The sequence below is a fragment of the Oncorhynchus masou genome, chromosome 18, assembly GCF_036934945.1.
Source record: "Oncorhynchus masou masou isolate Uvic2021 chromosome 18, UVic_Omas_1.1, whole genome shotgun sequence".
Classification (NCBI taxonomy): Eukaryota; Metazoa; Chordata; class Actinopteri; order Salmoniformes; family Salmonidae; genus Oncorhynchus; species Oncorhynchus masou.
Window position 1 is genome coordinate 74,576,059 of NC_088229.1, and position 21,174 is coordinate 74,597,232.

At 43.2% G+C, this 21,174-nt stretch overlaps 1 protein-coding gene across 1 annotated transcript in view; it reads left to right on the forward strand.

The window, feature by feature from the left end:
• LOC135505266 (zinc finger CCHC domain-containing protein 24-like) overlaps positions 1–16,479 on the forward strand; it is a 48,436-nt gene extending 31,957 nt beyond the window's left edge. The window contains exons 3-4 of the mRNA XM_064924475.1: positions 12,895–13,059; positions 13,879–16,479. Coding sequence (XP_064780547.1) covers positions 12,895–13,059; positions 13,879–13,992 — 279 coding nt within the window. The 3' untranslated portion in view covers positions 13,993–16,479. The remainder of the gene's footprint in view (positions 1–12,894; positions 13,060–13,878) is intronic.
• Positions 16,480–21,174: the final 4,695 nt, after the last annotated feature.

A 21,174-nucleotide genomic window follows, 5' to 3' on the forward strand; every position in this document is an offset into this window, starting at 1 on the left:
ACCCTATTCCTCCCAAATGAACCCTATTCCTCCCAAATGAACCCTATTCCCTCCAAATGAACCCTATTCCTCCCAAATGAACCCTATTCCTCCCAAATGAACCCTATTCCTCCCAAATGAACCCTATTCCTCCCAAATGGAACCCTATTCCCTCCAAATGAATCCTATTCCTCCCAAATGAACCCTATTCCCTCCAAATGAACCCTATTCCCTCAAAATGGAACCCTATTCCTCCCAGATGAACCCTATTCCTCCCAAATTAACCCTATTCCTCCCAAATGAATCCTATTCCTCCCAAATGGAACCCTATTCCTCCCAAATGAATCCTATTCCTCCCAAATGGAACCCTATTCCTCCCAAATGAATCCTATTCCTCCCAAATGGAACCCTATTCCTCCCAAATGAACCCTATTCCTCCCAAATGAACCCTATTCCTCCCAAATGAACCCTATTCCCTCCAAATGGAACCCTATTCCTCCCAAATGAACCCTATTCCTCCCAAATGAACCCTATTCCTCCCAAATGAACCCTATTCCTCCCAAATGAACCCTATTCCTCCCAAATGGAACCCTATTCCTCCCAAATGAACCCTATTCCTCCCAAATGGAACCCTATTCCTCCCAAATGAACCCTATTCCTCCCAAATGAACCCTATTCCTCCCAAATGAACCCTATTCCTCCCAAATGAACCATATTCCTCCCAAATGAACCCTGTTCCTCCCAAATGAACCCTATTCCTCCCAAATGAACCCTATTCCTCCCAAATGAACCCTATTCCTCCCAAATGAACCCTATTCCTCCCAAATGAACCCTATTCCCTCAAAATGGAACCATATTCCTCCCAAATGAACCCTATTCCTCCCAAATGAACCCTATTCCTCCCAAATGGAACCCTATTCCTCCCAAATGAACCCTATTCCTCCCAAATGGAACCCTATTCCTCCCAAATGAACCCTATTCCTCCCAAATGAACCCTATTCCTCCCAAATGAACCCTATTCCTCCCAAATGAACCCTATTCCTCCCAAATGAACCCTGTTCCTCCCAAATGAACCCTATTCCTCCCAAATGAACCCTATTCCTCCCAAATGAACCCTATTCCTCCCAAATGAACCCTATTCCTCCCAAATGAACCCTATTCCCTCAAAATGGAACCCTATTCCTCCCAAATGAACCCTATTCCTCCCAAATGAACCCTATTCCTCCCAAATGAACCCTATTCCTTCCAAATGAACCCTATTCCTCCCAAATGAACCCTATTCCTCCCAAATGAACCCTATTCCTCCCAAATGAACCCTATTCCTCCCAAATGAACCCTATTCCCTCAAAATGGAACCCTATTCCTCCCAAATGAACCCTATTCCTCCCAAATGAACCCTATTCCTCCCAAATGAACCCTATTCCTCCCAAATGAATCCTATTCCTCCCAAATGAACCCTATTCCCTCCAAATGAACCCTATTCCCTCAAAATGAACCCTATTCCTCCCAAATGAACCCTATTCCTCCCAAATGAACCCTATTCCTCCCAAAACGAACCCTATTCCTCCCAAATGAACCCTATTCCTCCCAAATGAACCCTATTCCTCCCAAATGAACCCTATTCCTCCCAAATGAACCCTATTCCTCCCAAATGAACCCTATTCCCTCCAAATGAACCCTATTCCTCCCAAATGAACCCTATTCCTCCCAAATGAACCCTATTCCTCCCAAATGAATCCTATTCCTCCCAAATGAACCCTATTCCTCCCAAAACGAACCCTATTCCTCCCAAATGAATCCTATTCCTCCCAAATGAAACCTATTCCTCCCAAATGAACCCTATTCCTCCCAAATGAACCCTATTCCTCCCAAATGAACCCTATTCCTCCCAAATGAACCCTATTCCTCCCAAAACGAACCCTATTCCTCCCAAACGAACCCTATTCCTCCCAAATGGAACCCTATTCCTCCCAAATGAACCCTATTCCCTCCAAATGAACCCTATTCCTCCCAGATGAACCCTATTCCCTCCAAACGAACCCTATTCCTCCCAAACGAACCCTATTCCTCCCAAATGGAACCCTATTCCTCCCAAATGAACCCTATTCCTCCCAAATGAACCCTATTCCTCCCAAATGAACCCTATTCCTCCCAAATGAACCCTATTCCCTCAAAATGGAACCCTATTCCTCCCAAATGAACCCTATTCCTCCCAAATGAACCCTATTCCTCCCAAATGAACCCTATTCCTCCCAAATGAATCCTATTCCTCCCAAATGAACCCTATTCCCTCCAAATGAACCCTATTCCCTCAAAATGAACCCTATTCCTCCCAAATGAACCCTATTCCTCCCAAATGAACCCTATTCCTCCCAAAACGAACCCTATTCCTCCCAAATGAACCCTATTCCTCCCAAATGAACCCTATTCCTCCCAAATGAACCCTATTCCTCCCAAATGAACCCTATTCCCTCCAAATGAACCCTATTCCTCCCAAATGAACCCTATTCCTCCCAAATGAACCCTATTCCTCCCAAATGAATCCTATTCCTCCCAAATGAACCCTATTCCTCCCAAAACGAACCCTATTCCTCCCAAATGAATCCTATTCCTCCCAAATGAACCCTATTCCTCCCAAATGAACCCTATTCCTCCCAAATGAACCCTATTCCTCCCAAATGAACCCTATTCCTCCCAAATGAACCCTATTCCTCCCAAAACGAACCCTATTCCTCCCAAACGAACCCTATTCCTCCCAAATGGAACCCTATTCCTCCCAAATGAACCCTATTCCCTCCAAATGAACCCTATTCCTCCCAGATGAACCCTATTCCCTCCAAACGAACCCTATTCCTCCCAAACGAACCCTATTCCTCCCAAATGGAACCCTATTCCTCCCAGATGAACCCTATTCCCTCCAAATGGAACCCTATTCCTCCCAAATGAACCCTATTCCCTCCAAATGAACCATATTCCTCCCAAATGGAACCCTATTCCTCCCAAATGAACCCTATTCCCTCCAAATGAACCCTATTCCTCCCAAATGAACCCTATTCCTTCCAAATGAAACCCTATTCCTCCCAAATGAACCCTATTCCTCCCAAATGAACCCTATTCCTCCCAAATGAACCCTATTCCTCCCAAATGAACCCTCTTCCCTCCAAATGGAACCCTATTCCTTCCAAATGAACCCTATTCCTTCCAAATGGAACCCTATTCCTTCCAAATGAACCCTATTCCTCCCAAATGAACCCTATTCCTCCCAAATGAACCCTATTCCTCACAAATGAACCCTATTCCTCCCAAATGAACCCTATTCCTCCCAAATGGAACCCTATTCCTCCCGAATGAACCCTATTCCCTCCGAATGAACCCTATTCCTCCCAAATGAACCCTATTCCCTCAAAATGAACCCTATTCCCTCAAAATGAACCCTATTCCTCCCAAATGAACCCTATTCCCTCAAAATGAACCCTATTCCCTCAAAATGAACCCTATTCCTTCCAAATGAACCCTATTCCCTCAAAATGAACCCTATTCCTCCCAAATGAACCCTATTCCCTCAAAATGAACCCTATTCCTCCCAAATGAACCCTATTCCTCCCAAATGGAACCCTATTCCTCCCAAATGAACCCTATTCCCTCAAAATGAACCCTATTCCTCCCAAATGAACCCTATTCCCTCAAAATGAACCCTATTCCTCCCAAATGAACCCTATTCCTCCCAAATGAACCCTATTCCTCCCAAATGAACCCTATTCCTCCCAAATGGAACCCTATTCTTCCCAAATGAACCCTATTCCTCCCAAACGAACCCTATTCCCTCAAAATGGAACCCTATTCCTCCCAAATGAACCCTATTCCTCCCAAATGAACCCTATTCCCTCCGAATGAACCCTATTCCTCCCAAATTAACCCTATTCCCTCAAAATGAACCCTATTCCCTCAAAATGAACCCTATTCCTCCCACATGAACCCTATTCCTCCCAAATGGAACCCTATTCCCTCCAAATGGAACCCTATTCCCTCCAAATGGAACCCTATTCCCTCCAAATGGAACCCTATTCCCTCCAAATGAACCCTATTCCCTCCAAATGGAACCCTATTCCCTCCAAATGAACCCTATTCCCTCCAAATGGAACCCTATTCCCTCCAAATGGAACCCTATTCCTCCCAAATGAACCCTATTCCTCCCAAAACGAACCCTATTCCTCCCAAATGAACCCTATTCCTCCCAAATGAACCCTATTCCTCCCAAATGGAACCCTATTCCTCCCAAATGAACCCTATTCCTCCCAAATGAACCCTATTCCCTCCAAATGAACCCTATTCCTCCCAAATGAACCCTATTCCTTCCAAATGGAACCCTATTCCTTCCAAATGAACCCTATTCCTCCCAAATGAACCCTATTCCTCCCAAATGAACCCTATTCCTCCCAAATGAACCCTATTCCTCCCAAATGAACCCTATTCCTCCCAAACGAACTCTATTCCCTCCAAATGAACCCTATTCCTCCCAAATGGAACCCTATTCCTCCCAAATGAACCCTATTCCCTCCAAATGAACCCTATTCCTCCCAAATGAACCCTATTCCTCCCAAATGAACCCTATTCCTTCCAAATGAAACCCTATTCCTCCCAAATGAACCCTATTCCTCCCAAATGAACACTATTCCTCCCAAATGAACCCTATTCCTCCCAAATGGAACCCTATTCCTCCCAAATGAACCCTTTTCCCTCCAAATGGAACCCTATTCCTCCCAAGTGAACCCTATTCCCTCCAAATGAACCCTATTCCCTCCAAATGAACCCTATTCCCTCCAAATGAACCCTATTCCCTCCAAATGAACCCTTTTCCCTCCAAATGGAACCCTATTCCTCCCAAATGAACCCTATTCCTCCCAAATGAACCCTATTCCTCCCAAAACGAACTTTATTCCTCCCAAATGAACCCTATTCCTCCCAAATGAACCCTATTCCTCCCAAATGAACCCTATTCCTTCCAAATGAAACCCTATTCCTCCCAAATGAACCCTATTCCTCCCAAATGGAACCCTATTCCTCCCAAATGAACCCTATTCCCTCCGAATGAACCCTATTCCTTCCAAATGAACCCTATTCCCTCAAAATGAACCCTATTCCCTCAAAATGAACCCTATTCCTCCCAAATGAACCCTATTCCTCCCAAATGAACCCTATTCCTCCCAAATGAACCCTATTCCTCCCAAATGAATCCTATTCCTCCCAAATGAACCCTATTCCTCCCAAATGAACCCTATTCCTCCCAAATGAACCCTATTCCTCCCAAAACGAACCCTATTCCTCCCAAACGAACCCTATTCCTCCCAAATGGAACCCTATTCCTCCCAAATGAACCCTATTCCCTCCAAATGAACCCTATTCCTCCCAGATGAACCCTATTCCCTCCAAACGAACCCTATTCCTCCCAAACGAACCCTATTCCTCCCAAATGGAACCCTATTCCTCCCAGATGAACCCTATTCCCTCCAAATGGAACCATATTCCTCCCAAATGAACCCTATTCCCTCCAAATGAACCCTATTCCTCCCAAATGGAACCCTATTCCTCCCAAATGAACCCTATTCCCTCCAAATGAACCCTATTCCTCCCAAATGAACCCTATTCCTTCCAAATGAAACCCTATTCCTCCCAAATGAACCCTATTCCTCCCAAATGAACCCTATTCCTCCCAAATGAACCCTATTCCTCCCAAATGGAACCCTATTCCTCCCAAATGGAACCCTATTCCTCCCAAATGAACCCTCTTCCCTCCAAATGGAACCCTATTCCTTCCAAATGAACACTATTCCTTCCAAATGGAACCCTATTCCTTCCAAATGAACCCTATTCCTCCCAAATGAACCCTATTCCTCCCAAATGAACCCTATTCCTCCCAAATGAACCCTATTCCTCCCAAATGAACCCTATTCCTCCCAAATGGAACCCTATTCCTCCCGAATGAACCCTATTCCCTCCGAATGAACCCTATTCCTCCCAAATGAACCCTATTCCCTCAAAATGAACCCTATTCCCTCAAAATGAACCCTATTCCTCCCAAATGAACCCTATTCCCTCAAAATGAACCCTATTCCTCCCAAATGAACCCTATTCCTCCCAAATGGAACCCTATTCCTCCCAAATGAACCCTATTCCCTCAAAATGAACCCTATTCCTCCCAAATGAACCCTATTCCCTCAAAATGAACCCTATTCCTCCCAAATGAACCCTATTCCCTCAAAATGAACCCTATTCCTCCCAAATGAACCCTATTCCTCCCAAATGAACCCTATTCCTCCCAAATGGAACCCTATTCCTCCCAAATGAACCCTATTCCTCCCAAACGAACCCTATTCCCTCAAAATGGAACCCTATTCCTCCCAAATGAACCCTATTCCTCCCAAATGAACCCTATTCCCTCCGAATGAACCCTATTCCTCCCAAATGAACCCTATTCCCTCAAAATGAACCCTATTCCCTCAAAATGAACCCTATTCCTCCCAAATGAACCCTATTCCTCCCAAATGGAACCCTATTCCCTCCAAATGGAAACCTATTCCCTCCAAATGGAACCCTATTCCCTCCAAATGGAACCCTATTCCCTCCAAATGAACCCTATTCCCTCCAAATGGAGCCCTATTCCCTCCAAATGAACCCTATTCCCTCCAAATGGAACCCTATTCCCTCCAAATGGAACCCTATTCCTCCCAAATGAACCCTATTCCTCCCAAAACGAACCCTATTCCTCCCAAATGAACCCTATTCCTCCCAAATGAACCCTATTCCTCCCAAATGGAACCCTATTCCTCCCAAATGAACCCTATTCCTACCAAATGAACCCTATTCCCTCCAAATGAACCCTATTCCTCCCAAATGAACCCTATTCCCTCCAAATGAACCCTATTCCTTCCAAATGGAACCCTATTCCTTCCAAATGAACCCTATTCCTCCCAAATGAACCCTATTCCTCCCAAATGAACCCTATTCCTCCCAAATGAACCCTATTCCTCCCAAATGAACCCTATTCCTCCCAAACGAACCCTATTCCCTCCAAATGAACCCTATTCCTCCCAAATGGAACCCTATTCCTCCCAAATGAACCCTATTCCCTCCAAATGAACCCTATTCCTCCCAAATGAACCCTATTCCTCCCAAATGAACCCTATTCCTTCCAAATGAAACCCTATTCCTCCCAAATGAACCCTATTCCTCCCAAATGAACACTATTCCTCCCAAATGAACCCTATTCCTCCCAAATGGAACCCTATTCCTCCCAAATGAACCCTATTCCCTCCAAATGGAACCCTATTCCTCCCAAATGAACCCTATTCCCTCCAAATGAACCCTATTCCCTCCAAATGAACCCTATTCCCTCCAAATGAACCCTTTTCCCTCCAAATGGAACCCTATTCCTCCCAAATGAACCCTATTCCTCCCAAATGGAACCCTATTCCTCCCAAATGGAACCCTATTCCTCCCAAATGAACCCTATTCCTCCCAAATGGAACCCTATTCCTCCCAAATGAACCCTATTCCTCCCAAATGAACCCTATTCCTCCCAAATGAACCCTATTCCTCCCAAATGAACCCTATTCCTCCCAAATGAACCCTATTCCTCCCAAATGGAACCCTATTCCTCCCAAATGAACCCTATTCCCTCCGAATGAACCCTATTCCTCCCAAATGAACCCTATTCCCTCAAAATGAACCCTATTCCCTCAAAATGAACCCTATTCCTCCCAAATGAACCCTATTCCCTCAAAATGAACCCTATTCCCTCAAAATGAACCCTATTCCCTCCGAATGAACCCTATTCCTCCCAAATGAACCCTATTCCCTCAATGAACCCTATTCCCTCAGAATGAACCCTATTCCTCCCAAATGAACCCTATTCCTCCCAAATGAACCCTATTCCTCCCAAATGAACCCTATTCCTCCCAAATGGAACCCTATTCCTCCCAAATGAACCCTATTCCCTCCAAATGAACCCTATTCCTCCCAGATGAACCCTATTCCTCCCAAATGAACCCTATTCCTCCCAAATGAACCCTATTCCTCCCAAATGAACCCTATTCCTCCCAAATGGAACCCTATTCCTCCCAAATGAACCCTATTCCTCCCAAATGAACCCTATTCCTCCCAAATGAACCCTATTCCTCCCAAATGGAACCCTATTCCTCCCAAATGAACCCTATTCCCTCCAAATGAACCCTATTCCTCCCAGATGAACCCTATTCCTCCCAAATGAACCCTATTCCTCCCAAATGGAACCCTATTCCTCCCAAATGAACCCTATTCCCTCCGAATGAACCCTATTCCTCCCAAATGAACCCTATTCCCTCAAAATGAACCCTATTCCCTCAAAATGAACCCTATTCCTCCCAAATGAACCCTATTCCCTCAAAATGAACCCTATTCCCTCAAAATGAACCCTATTCCCTCCGAATGAACCCTATTCCTCCCAAATGAACCCTATTCCCTCAAAATGAACCCTATTCCCTCAAAATGAACCCTATTCCTCCCAAATGAACCCTATTCCTCCCAAATGAACCCTATTCCTCCCAAATGAACCCTATTCCTCCCAAATGGAACCCTATTCCTCCCAAATGAACCCTATTCCCTCCAAATGAACCCTATTCCTCCCAGATGAACCCTATTCCTCCCAAATGAACCCTATTCCTCCCAAATGAACCCTATTCCTCCCAAATGAACCCTATTCCTCCCAAATGGAACCCTATTCCTCCCAAATGAACCCTATTCCTCCCAAATGAACCCTATTCCTCCCAAATGAACCCTATTCCTCCCAAATGGAACCCTATTCCTCCCAAATGAACCCTATTCCCTCCAAATGAACCCTATTCCTCCCAGATGAACCCTATTCCTCCCAAATGAACCCTATTCCTCCCAAATGAACCCTATTCCTCCCAAATGAACCCTATTCCTCCCAAATGGAACCCTATTCCTCCCAAATGAACCCTATTCCTCCCAAATGAACCCTATTCCTCCCAGATGAACCCTATTCCTCCCAAATGGAACCCTATTCCCTCCAAATGGAACCCTATTCCCTCCAAATGGAACCCTATTCCCTCCAAATGAACCCTATTCCTCCCAAATGAACCCTATTCCCTCCAAATGGAACCCTATTCCCTCCAAATGAACCCTATTCCTCCCAAATGAACCCTATTCCTCCAAATGAACCCTATTCCCTCCAAATGGAACCCTATTCCTCCCAAATGAACCCTATTCCCTCCAAATGGAACCCTATTCCCTCCAAATGGAACCCTATTCCCCCCAAATTCCCTATCTGTCAAAAGTAGTGGACCAAATAGGGGATAAGGTACCATTTGGGACGCAGACTGTAACTGGGCTGATGAGAGAGTGGTAAGATAGGATACAGGCCATCATCACTAACTACAGACAGCGCCTGGCATCACAACAACAAGGGGACTCTTCTTGGAGTTTGGATATGGAATTCAAAGTGTTGGATGGATAAATGTATTGAAAAAGTGGGGTACAATGTATTTAATCACATTTTGAAATCTATTCACTGTTACTGTGATACATGGCTGCAGAAAAGCCAACACTCATATTCATTCCTAGAAAGGTTTGTCTCTGCTCTGAGGGAGTCCAAATGACAACAGATCAATGTCATTTGGCTGGTTGCCCCACCTCCTTTAACCTCCGAAGGGGTGTTTTTAATTTAAACCAGTCAATGTTGAAATAATTTCTTTATGTTGGGTTTAGGATTTTTCTCCAGTTATACAAGTGGAGTGAAGCTCATCTGGGGTTGATTTCCTCCCTCCCCCCCCAAGTCCTGATTGGCCGACAAAGGCCAGCTGGGAGGGAAGGATGACAGAGAGGCTGAGGTATGTGTCCTGTAGAGGAGGAGGGCTGTGATTGGTCCATCACTGGGCTGGGCCTCCGCTATGCTCCTCAGGGAGCTGGACCATAGAACACTCCATAGAACTAGAGAACTCCATGTTCTATAGGAATTTACTTTATCTTCTATTGGAACTCACTTCATGTTCTATAGGAACTCACTTCATGTTCTATAGGAACTCACTTCATGTTCTATTGGAACTCACTTCATGTTCTATTGGAACTCACTTCATGTTCTATAAGAACTCACTTCATGTTCTATAGGAACTCACTTCATGTTCTATTGGAACTCACTTCATGTTCTATTGGAACTCACTTCATGTTCTATTAGAACTCACTTCATGTTCTATTGGAACTCACTTCATGTTCTATAAGAACTCACTTCATGTTCTATAGGAACTCACTTCATGTTCTATTGGAACTCACTTCATGTTCTATTGGAACTCACTTCATGTTCTATTGGAACTCATTTCATGTTCTATGAGAACTCCCTTTGAGTAGTGTTCTATATAGTGAATAGGGGTCCATAGGACTCTGGTCAGAAGTAGTGCACTATATAGTGAATAGGGGTCCATAGGACTCTGGTCAGAAGTAGTGCACTATATAGTGAATAGGGGTCCATAGGACTCTGGTCAGAAGTAGTGCTCTATATAGTGAACAGGGGTCCATAGGACTCTGGTCAGAAGTAGTGCACTATATAGTGAACAGGGGTCCATAGGACTCTGGTCAGAAGTAGTGCACTATATAGTGAATAGGGGTCCATAGGACTCTGGTCAGAAGTAGTGCACTATATAGTGAACAGGGGTCCATAGGACTCTGGTCAGAAGTAGTGCACTATATAGTGAACAGGGGTCCATAGGACTCTGGTCAGAAGTAGTGCACTATATAGTGAACAGGGGTCCATAGGACTCTGGTCAGAAGTAGTGCTCTATATAGTGAACAGGGGTCCATAGGACTCTGGTCAGAAGTAGTGCACTATATAGTGAACAGGGGTCCATAGGACTCTGGTCAGAAGTAGTGCTCTATATAGTGAACAGGGGTCCATAGGGGATACTGGTTATTTCTCAATATGCAGTTTGACAGAAACTTACACCAACATTCAATGTGAACTGCTTTTCCCTTCAACTTAACCACCTACGAGGCTGTTATCAAATCTCTTCATAATTCTGCTTCAGTGATTTGAGCTGGCAATGCTCCACAGAAACACAATATGTTATCCCTCCCTGCTAAAGTTGAGAAACCCAATATGTTATCCCTCCCTGCTAAAGTTGAGAAACCCAATATGTTATCTCCTCCTGCTAAAGTTGAGAAACCCAATATGTTATCCCTCCCTTCTAAAGTTGAGAAACACAATGTTATCTCCTCCTGCTAAAGTTGAGAAACACAATATGTTATCTCCTCCTGCTAAAGTTGAGAAACACAATATGTTATCCCTCCTGCTAAAGTTGAGAAACACAATATGTTATCCCTCCTGCTAAAGTTGAGAAACACAATGTTATCTCCTCCTGCTAAAGTTGAGAAACCCAATATGTTATCCCTCCCTGCTAAAGTTGAGAAACCCAATATGTTATCCCTCCCTGCTAAAGTTGAGAAACACAATATGTTATCCCTCCCTGCTAAAGTTGAGAAACACAATATGTTATCCCTCCCTGCTAAAGTTGAGAAACCCAATATGTTATCTCCACCTGTTAAAGTTGAGAAACACAATATGTTATCCCTCCCTGCTAAAGTTGAAAAACCCAATATGTTATCCCTCCCTGCTAAAGTTGAGCAACCCAATATGTTATCCCTCCCTGCTAAAGTTGAGAAACACAATATGTTATCTCCTCCTGCTAAAGTTGAGAAACACAATATGTTATCTCCTCCTGCTAAAGTTGAGAAACACAATATGTTATCTCCTCCTGCTAAAGTTGAGAAAAAACAATATGTTATTCCTCCCTGCTAAAGTGATGGGAGGCGATTGGATTGATACACATTATGTGCATTTGGCAATGTAATGTATTTCTAAATATACAATATGTGGAGAGTCAAGACCAGTGGTCAGTGGTCGTAACATCACCTAGAGTCAAGACCACGGTCAGTGGTCGTAACATCACCTAGAGTCAAGACCAGTGGTCAGTGGTCGTAATGTAACCTGGAGTCAAGACCACGGTCAGTGGTCGTAACATCACCTAGAGTCAAGACCAGTGGTCAGTGGTCGTAACGTCACCTAGAGTCAAGACCAGTGGTCAGTGGTCGTAACGTCACCTAGAGTCAAGACCAGTGGTCAGTGGTCGTAACGTCACCTAGAGTCAAGAACAGTGGTCAGTGGTCGTAATGTAACCTGGAGTCAAGACCAGTGGTCAGTGGTCGTAATGTCACCTAGAGTCAAGACCAGTGGTCAGTGGTCGTAACGTCACCTATTGTCAAGACCAGTGGTCAGTGGTCGTAACGTCACCTAGAGTCAAGACCAGTGGTCAGTGGTCGTAACGTCACCTGGAGTCAAGACCAGTGGTCAGTGGTCGTAACGTCACCTAGAGTCAAGACCAGTGGTCAGTGGTCTTAACATCACCTAGAGTCAAGACCAGTGGTCAGTGGTCGTAACGTCACCTAGAGTCAAGACCAGTGGTCAGTGGTCGTAACGTCACCTGGAGTCAAGACCAGTGGTCAGTGGTTGTAACGTCACCTAGAGTCAAGACCACGGTCAGTGTCGTCACATTAGTTGTCGTAATGGCACGGTCATTCAGTGACACCGAAGAAAGTGTCATATGTGTTAGTTGATATGTGAAACATTGTTAGTTGATTCACGGCAAATTACAAATAAATAGAAGTGAAGGTCGGTCGCCTGTTTTTTTTTAACAGTTTGCAGTTTTTACACTGTTTTTCTGTGTACTTGTTGTATCTGCCAAAATCAGCACCTGGATGTAGAGGGCCTGCTGAGCACAGAGACTTCTCTCTGTATACTAAAATGAAATATGACCATTCGATGTCGTTTCATCTGTAAATTCAGTGCAATGCTTCAATATGCTTTGTCTCCAGGCTCGGCCGAAAGGGGAAGGCCAGACCCCATATCAGGGCAAGAAGAGATGTTTCGGGGAATACAAGTGCCCTAAATGCAAGAGGAAGTGGATGAGTGGGAACTCCTGGGCCAACATGGGACAAGAATGTATCAAGTGCCACATCAACGTTTACCCTCACAAGCAGGTGAATACTTCAATTTTGTTTATTATCCATGATATTAGCCTGGTCCCAGATCTGTTTGTGTTGTCTTGCATATAGGCCTACATATGACATACCTCCATCCAATTGTTCTATTGTCTCAACTGATTGTGTAACTTTGAAGTGTTTATTTCTGATTTATAAACAATATAAACTAATAATTAACCGTTTATAAACCCTATAAATATCGGTGGCCGGGCCTCCCGGGTGGCGCAGTAGTCTAGCTGTGCCACCAGAGACTCTGGGTTCGAGCCCAGGCTCTGTCGCAGCAGGCCGCAACCGGGAGGTCCATGGAGCGACTCACAATTGGCCTAGCGTCGTCCGGGTTAGGGAGGGTTTGGCCGGTAGGGAAATCCTTGTCTCATCGCGCACTAGCGACTCCTGTGGCGGGCCGGGCGCAGTGCACGCTGACCAGGTCGCTAGGTGTACGTTGTTTCCTCACACATTGGTGCGGCTGGCTTCCGAGTTGGATGCGCCCTGTGTTAAGAACCAGTGCGGCTTGGTTGGGTTGTGTTTCAGAGGACGCATGGCTCTCGACCTTCGTCTCTCCCGAGCCCGTACGGGAGTTGTAGCGATGAGACAAGATAGTAACTACTAACAATTGGATCCCACGAAATTGGAGAGAATTTTTTTTTTTTAAATATCGGTGGCCACTCCCTTGTAAAAGAGATCCTCTGACGTCAATGGGACCTGGATAAATAAAAGGTTGAATACATTGTGTTTTTAATAGCTTAATGTAAAGTGTGTTACCTGTGTTTCTCTGTGTTTTAAACAGCTTAATGTTACCTGTGTTTCTCTGTGTAGAGACCTCTGGAGAAACCTGATGGGTTAGATGTTTCAGACCAGAGCAAGGAGCACCCACAGCACCTGTGTGAAAAATGCAAGGTCCTCGGGTACTACTGTCGTCGCGTGCAATAATAACCTGTCGTTATCTGGCCGCAAGTTCATGGAGTTGCCCTCTAGACACTGATCTTTGGTCAGTTTAGCATTTTCTACACTAATGTTTAAGGTCAGGTCTGGGGTTGGGGAAGCTGATCCTAGATATCTACCTACAGTAGGATAAACTACACCCCGAAGTCAAGTTCACTTCCCTGGCCTTTAGTTGACTTCCCTGGTTCACTTCCCTGGCCTATAGTTGACTTCCCTGGCCTTTAGTTGACTTCCCTGGCCTTAAGTTGACTTCCCTGGTTCACTTCCCTGGCCTTTAGTTGACTTCCCTGCGCTTTAGTTGACTTCCCTGGTTGACTTCCCTGGCCTGTAGTTGACTTCCCTGGTTGACTTCCCTGGCCTGTAGTTGACTTCCCTGCGCTTTAGTTGACTTCCCTAGTTGACTTCCCTGGCCTGTAGTTGACTTCCCTGGTTGACTTCCCTGGCCTGTAGTTGACTTCCCTGGTTCACTTCCCTGGCCTGTAGTTGACTTCCCTGGTTCACTTCCCTGGCCTGTAGTTGACTTCCCTGGTTCACTTCCCTGGCCTGTAGTTGACTTCCCTGGTTCACTTCCCTGGCCTGTAGTTGACTTCCCTGGTTCACATATCTCAGTAGAATAGTCCTGATCCACTGTCAATACTCTGTTGTTATTGTTATTATGTTTATAAAACACATCTTGACCTGTTTCTCTGTTCCCTACACGTGTGAATTAGGGGACCAATTCCATTTCACTTAAGTCTATTTAGGATTCAATTACTTCCCGAATTGAAGTGGAATTGATCCCAAACCTTGTGTGTGTTGTGTGTTTTATCACGTAGTAGCTCCTGCCTACCTACCCAATGTTAAGCTGTACCTCTAGCCTTCTTCTTTTTACCATTAACAAGCATCCTTTGTCCTGATGTTGTCCGCATTCTTATTGCGCTCACATTTTCTGAAAATATGTCTACACATGGTATTAAAAATGTATCATATCCGTCCACTGTGTCCGCATTGTGACCAGATTCCCTGGTTCCATCACTGTATCCTCATGATTCTGACAGCCGTTCTTTCAAAGTAGCATTTGTTTATTTATTTTAAGACGCCATTTGATGCCGTAAGTCAATGCTGCCACCTGTGAAATAGTTTTAGAAGGCGGGGATACCGACGATTTTAAATGGCCGACGACCTCCTGACGTGGTCAGGAAGATCAGATCACAGTGCATCTTTTAATCGTTTACACCTGTCTGAAAATGTGGGCACAATCAGAACGTGGACAAGATCATGACAAAGGAAGTATGTTAGAACCGGGTATAAATGGGGCTTAAGTGATATCTGTTAGGCTGGGTTTAGACAGGTCTTTTGACCAATCACATCAGATCTTTTTACGTCAAATCCTTTTTTCAGAGGTGATCTGATTGGTTAAAAGACCAATTAGTGAAAATAAATATCAAAATTGGGCTGCCTGTCTAAACGCAGCCTCTGTGTTTACAGGATTCGTTAATTTAGTAATTTGTTATGACAGTTGAAGTCGGAAGTTTACATACACTTAGATTGGAGTAATTAAAACTTGTTTTTCAACCACTACAAATTTCTTGTTAACAAACTATAGTTTTGGCAAGTCAGTTAGGACATCTACTTTGTGCATGACACAAGTCATTTTTCCAGCAATTGTTTACAGATTATTTCACTTATTCACTGTATCACAATTCCAGTGGGTCTGTGCCTTTAAACAGCTTGGTTAAATTCCAGAAAATGATGCTAATGCTTTAGAAGCTTCTGATAGGCTAATTGACATCATTTGAGTCAATTGGAGGTGTAACTGTGGGTGTATTTCAAAGTCTACGTTCAAACACACTGCATCTTTGCTTGACATCATGGGAAAATCTAAAGAAATCAGCCAAGACCTCAGAAAATAGTACCCAAGTGTAAACACCATGGGACCACGCAGCCGTCATACCGCTCAGGAAGGAGACGCGTTCTGTCTCCTGGAGATGAAAGCACTTTGGTGCGAAAAGTGCAAATCAATCCCAGAACAACAACGACAGCAAGGGACCTTGTGAAGATGCTGGAGGAAACAGGTACAAAAGCATCTATATCCACAGTAAAACTAATCCTATATCGACATAACCTGACAGGCTGCTCAGCAAGGTAGAAGCCACTGCTCCAAAACCGCCATAAAAAAAGCCAGACTACGGTTTGCAACTGCACATGGGGACAGATGAAACAAAAATAGAACTGTTTGGCCATAATGACCATCGTTATGTTTGGAGGAAAAAGAGGGAGGCTTGCAAGCTGAAGATCACCATCCCAACCATGAAGCACGGGGGTGGCAGCATCATGTTGTGGGGGTGCTTTGCTGCAGGAGGGACTGGTGTACTTCACAAAATAGATGGCATCATGAGGGAGGAAAATTATGTGGATATATTGAAGCAACATCTCAAGACATCAGTCAGGAAGTTAAAGCTTGGTCGCAAATGGGTCTTCCAAATGGACAATGACCCCAAGCATACTTCCAAATTTGTGGCAAAATGGCTTAAGGACAACAAAGTCACGGTATTGGAGTGGCCATCACAAAGCCCTGACCTCAACCCTATAGAAAATTAGTGTGCAGAACTGAAAAAGCGTGTGCGAGCAAGGAGGCCTACAAACCTGAATCAGTTACAACAGCTCTGTCAGGAGGAATGGGCCAAAATTCACCCAACTTATTGTGGGATGCTTGTGGAAGTCTACCCGAAACTTTTGACCCAAGTTAAACAATTTCAAGGCAATGCTACCAAATACTAATTGAGTGTATGTAAACTTCTGACCCACTGGGAATGTGATGAAAGAAATAAAAGCTGAAATAAATCATTCTCTCTACTATTATCCTGACATTTCACATTCTTAAAATAAAGTAGTGATCCTAACTGACCTAAGACAGGACATTTTTACTAGGATTAAATGTCAGGAATTGTGAAAAACGGAGTTTAATAAATGTATTTGGCTAAAGTGTATGTAAACATCCGACTTCAACTGTACCTGTACTAGTACTTGAGTAATACTTCAGGTTTTACTTTATGTAGATGTGTTCATTAATTTCATTTCTTAATAAAATAAAAAATATTCTTAATAATAGGCTGGGATTCCATCAAAGGTGTGTTTGTCAACAAACAACAACAACAACAACAACAACAACAGACGCATAGCACTTTTAAAAGTAATTTATGCTTGAGTGGTCATTCGCACTGTTTACCGAGATCTCCGTTAATGTCGGGGAAAGGTGCCTTTAATAAAAGGTGCGTTGTCAACAGTGCAATGCACTTAGCGACAACGCACATTTGATTGAATCCTGGCTCAAGTGAAGTGGATTATGTTGTTGGGGGTCAACAGCATATCTTATCAACTGTGAATTAACTAAAAAATCAATTATAAAGATGTCAGACCTGGATTTCACATGACCTGTTTATATATTTATTACTTTACATCTAACATGTTTCATTGGAAATATAGAACATAGACTAGTTACTGTATGTTTTTATCTGAGACTGCTGTGGGTCAGAACCAGATCATCAGAGACTGCTGTGGATCAAAACCAGATCTTCAGAGACTGCTGTGGGTCAGAACCAGATCTTCTGAGACTGCTGTGGGTCAGAACCAGATCGTCAGAGACTGCTGTGGGTCAGAACCAGAATCTTCAGAGACTGCTGTGGGTCAGAACCAGATCTTCAGAGACTGCTGTGGGTCAGAACCAGATCTTCAGAGACTGCTGTGGTTCAGAACCAGATCTTCAGAGACTGCTGTGGTTCAGAACCAGATCTTCAGAGACTGCTGTGGGTCAGAACCAGATCTTCTGAGACTGCTGTGGGTCAAAATATTCAGTATCAGTAGCTGTTGAAAGCACATATTGCAGTATCGTATACCCACTGTACACACAGTGCCTTCAGAAATTATTGAGACCCCTTGACTTTTTCCATATTTTGTTACATTAGACTTATTCTAAAAATGGATTTGTTTTAAATTACATCCTCAGCAATCTACAGTACACACTACACCATAATGACAAAGCAAAACAGGTTATATATTTTTTTGCAAATGTATTAAAAATAAAAAACAGATACCTTATTTAAATAAGTATTCAGACCCTTTGCTATGAGACTCAGGTGCATCCTATTTCCATTGATTATCCTTGACATGTTTCTACAACTTGATTGGAGTCCACGTGTCGTAAATTCAATTGATTGGACATGATTTGGAAAGGCACACACCTGTCTATATAAGGTCCCACAGTTGACAGTGCATGACAGAGTAAATACCAAGCAATGAGTTTGAAGGAATTGTCCGTAGATCTCCGAGACAGGATTGTGTCGGGGCACAGATCTGGGGAAGGGTACCAAAAAAAATCTGCAGCATTGAAGGTCCCCAAAAACACAGTGGCCTCCACCATTCTTAAAATGGAAGACGTTTAGAACCACCAAGACTCGTCCTAGAGCTGGGAAAAGGGTCTTAGTCAGGGAGGTGACCAAGAACCTGATGGTCACTCTGACAGAGCTCCAGAGTTCCTCTGTGGAGATGGGAGAACCTTCCAGGAGGACAACCATCTCTGCAGCACTGGAGGAAACCTGGCACTATCTCTACTCTGAAGCATGGTGGTGGCAGCATCATGCTGTGGGGATGTTTTTCAGCAACAGGGACTGGGAGACTAATCTGGATCAAGGCAAAGATAAACGGTGCAAAGTACAGATAGATCCTTGATGAAAACCTGCTCCAGAGCACTCAGGACCTCACACTGGGGCGAAGGTTCACCTTCCAACAGGACAACGACCCTGATCACACAGCCAAGACAACGCAGGAGTGCCTTTGGGACAAGTCTCTGAATGTCCTTGAGTGGCCCAGCCAGAACCCGGACTTGAACCCGATTGAACATCTCTGGAAAGACCAGAAAATAGCTGTGCTGCAACGCTCCCCATCCAACCTGACAGAGCTTGAGAGGATCTTCAGAGAAGAATGGGAGAAACTCCCCAAATACAGGCGTGCCAAGCTTGTAGCGTCATACCCAAGAAGACTCAAGGCTGTAATAGCTGCCAATGGTACTTCAACAAAGTACTGAGTAAAGGGTCTGAATACTTATATAAATATAATATATATATTTTTTTAATTAGCAAAAAATTCTAAAAACATAGTCATTATGGGGTATTGTGTGTAGATTGATGAGGGAAAAAAGGATTTCATACATTTAGAATAAGGCTGTAACGTAACAAAATGTGGAAAAAGTCAAGGGGTCTGAATACTTTCTGAAGGCACTGTACATGAAATGTATTCTGGGTGTTGTCTGACAGAAACGTTTCTGTCCAATACCTTCATGAAAACAGAATCAAACAACTGCACATGATTCATTTGAATCAATTAATTGATTATTCATCTCAATTGATTCAATTGATTCCTTCAAGTTGACTCAGAGCTCTTATTTTAGATCCTGTCAATCATACAGTAAATCTTTCTATTTCTATTTTATACACCACCTTTCCTGCATTTATTATTATTATTATATTATTAAATGTGGTCATTTGATAAGTATGCTTTCTGTTATGTTTGATGTATTTTACAGAAATAATTAATGGAAAAAAATATACGTTTTCTGAACTGTGTTTTTGTCTGTAATATGCAACAAATATCTAGTACGAAGGAAATATTAATGTATAATTACTATAATCTGTATAATTAGTAAAATATGTATTAGTATAATCTGTATAATCTGTATTAGTATAATCTGTATAATTAGTATAATCTGTATAATATGTATTAGTATAATCTGTATTAGTATAATCTGTATAATTAGTATAATCTGTATAATATGTATTAGTATACTTTGTATAATTAGTCAAATATGTATTAGTATAATCTCTATTAGTATAATCTGTATAATTAGTATAATCTGTATAATTAGTATAATCTGTATAATTTGTATAATCTGTGCAATTAGTATAATCTGTATTAGTATAATCTGTATAATTTGTATAATCTGTGTAATTAGTATAATGTGTATAATGTGTATAATTTGTATAATTTGTATAATCTGTGTAATTAGTATTGGTATTAAGGATGGTTCATACTTTTTTCATTATCTATAATGAAAATTCATTATAATGGTTTTGTTGATTAGTTTGTAATAACAAGTAAGTGCCTTATATATTGTTATCTGTGAAAATCTATGCTTATTGTGCTTGTATCTACAGTGGGGAGAACAAGTATTTGATACACTGCCAATGTTGCAGGTTCTCCTACTTACAAAGCATGTAGAGGTTTCTATCATAGGTACACTTCAACTGTGAGAGACGGAATCTAAAACAAAAATCCAGAAAATCACGTTGTATGATTTTTAAGTAATTAATTTGCATTTTATTGCATGACATAAGTATTTGATACATCAGAAAATAAGAACTTAATATTTGGTACAGAAACCTTTGTTTGCAATTACAGAGATCATACGTTTCCTGTAGTTCTTGACCAGGTTTGCACACACTGCAGCAGGGATTTTGGCCCACTCCTCCATACAGACCTTCTCCAGATCCTTCAGGTTTCGGCGCTGTCGCTGGGCAATACGGACTTTCAGCTCCCTCCAAAAACGTTCTATTGGGTTCAGGTCTGGAGACTGGCAAGGCCACTCCAGGACCTTGAGATGCTTCTTACGGAGCCACTCCTTAGTTGCCCTGGCTGTGTGTTTCGGGCCACTGTCATGCTGGAAGACCACGACCCATCTTCAATGCTCTTACTGATGGAAGGAGGTTGTTGGCCAAGATCTCGCGATACATGGCCCCATCCATCCTCCCCTCAATACGGTGCAGTCGTCCTGTCCTCTTTGCAGAAAAGCATCCCCAAAGAATGATGTTTCCACCTCCATGCTTCACGGTTGGGATGGTGTTCTTGGGGTTGTACTCATCCTTCTTCTTCCTTCAAACACGGCGAGTGGAGTTTAGACCAAAAACTCTATTTTTGTCTCATCAGACCACATGACCTTCTCCCATTCCTCCTCTGGATCATCCAGATGGTCATTGGCAAACTTCAGACAGGCCTGGATATGACCTGGCTTGAGCAGGGGGACCTTGTGTGCGCTGCAGGATTTTAATCCATGACGGCGTAATGTGTTACTAATGGTTTACTTTGAGACTGTGGTCCCAGCTCTCTTCAGGTCATTGACCAGGTCCTGACGTGTAGTTA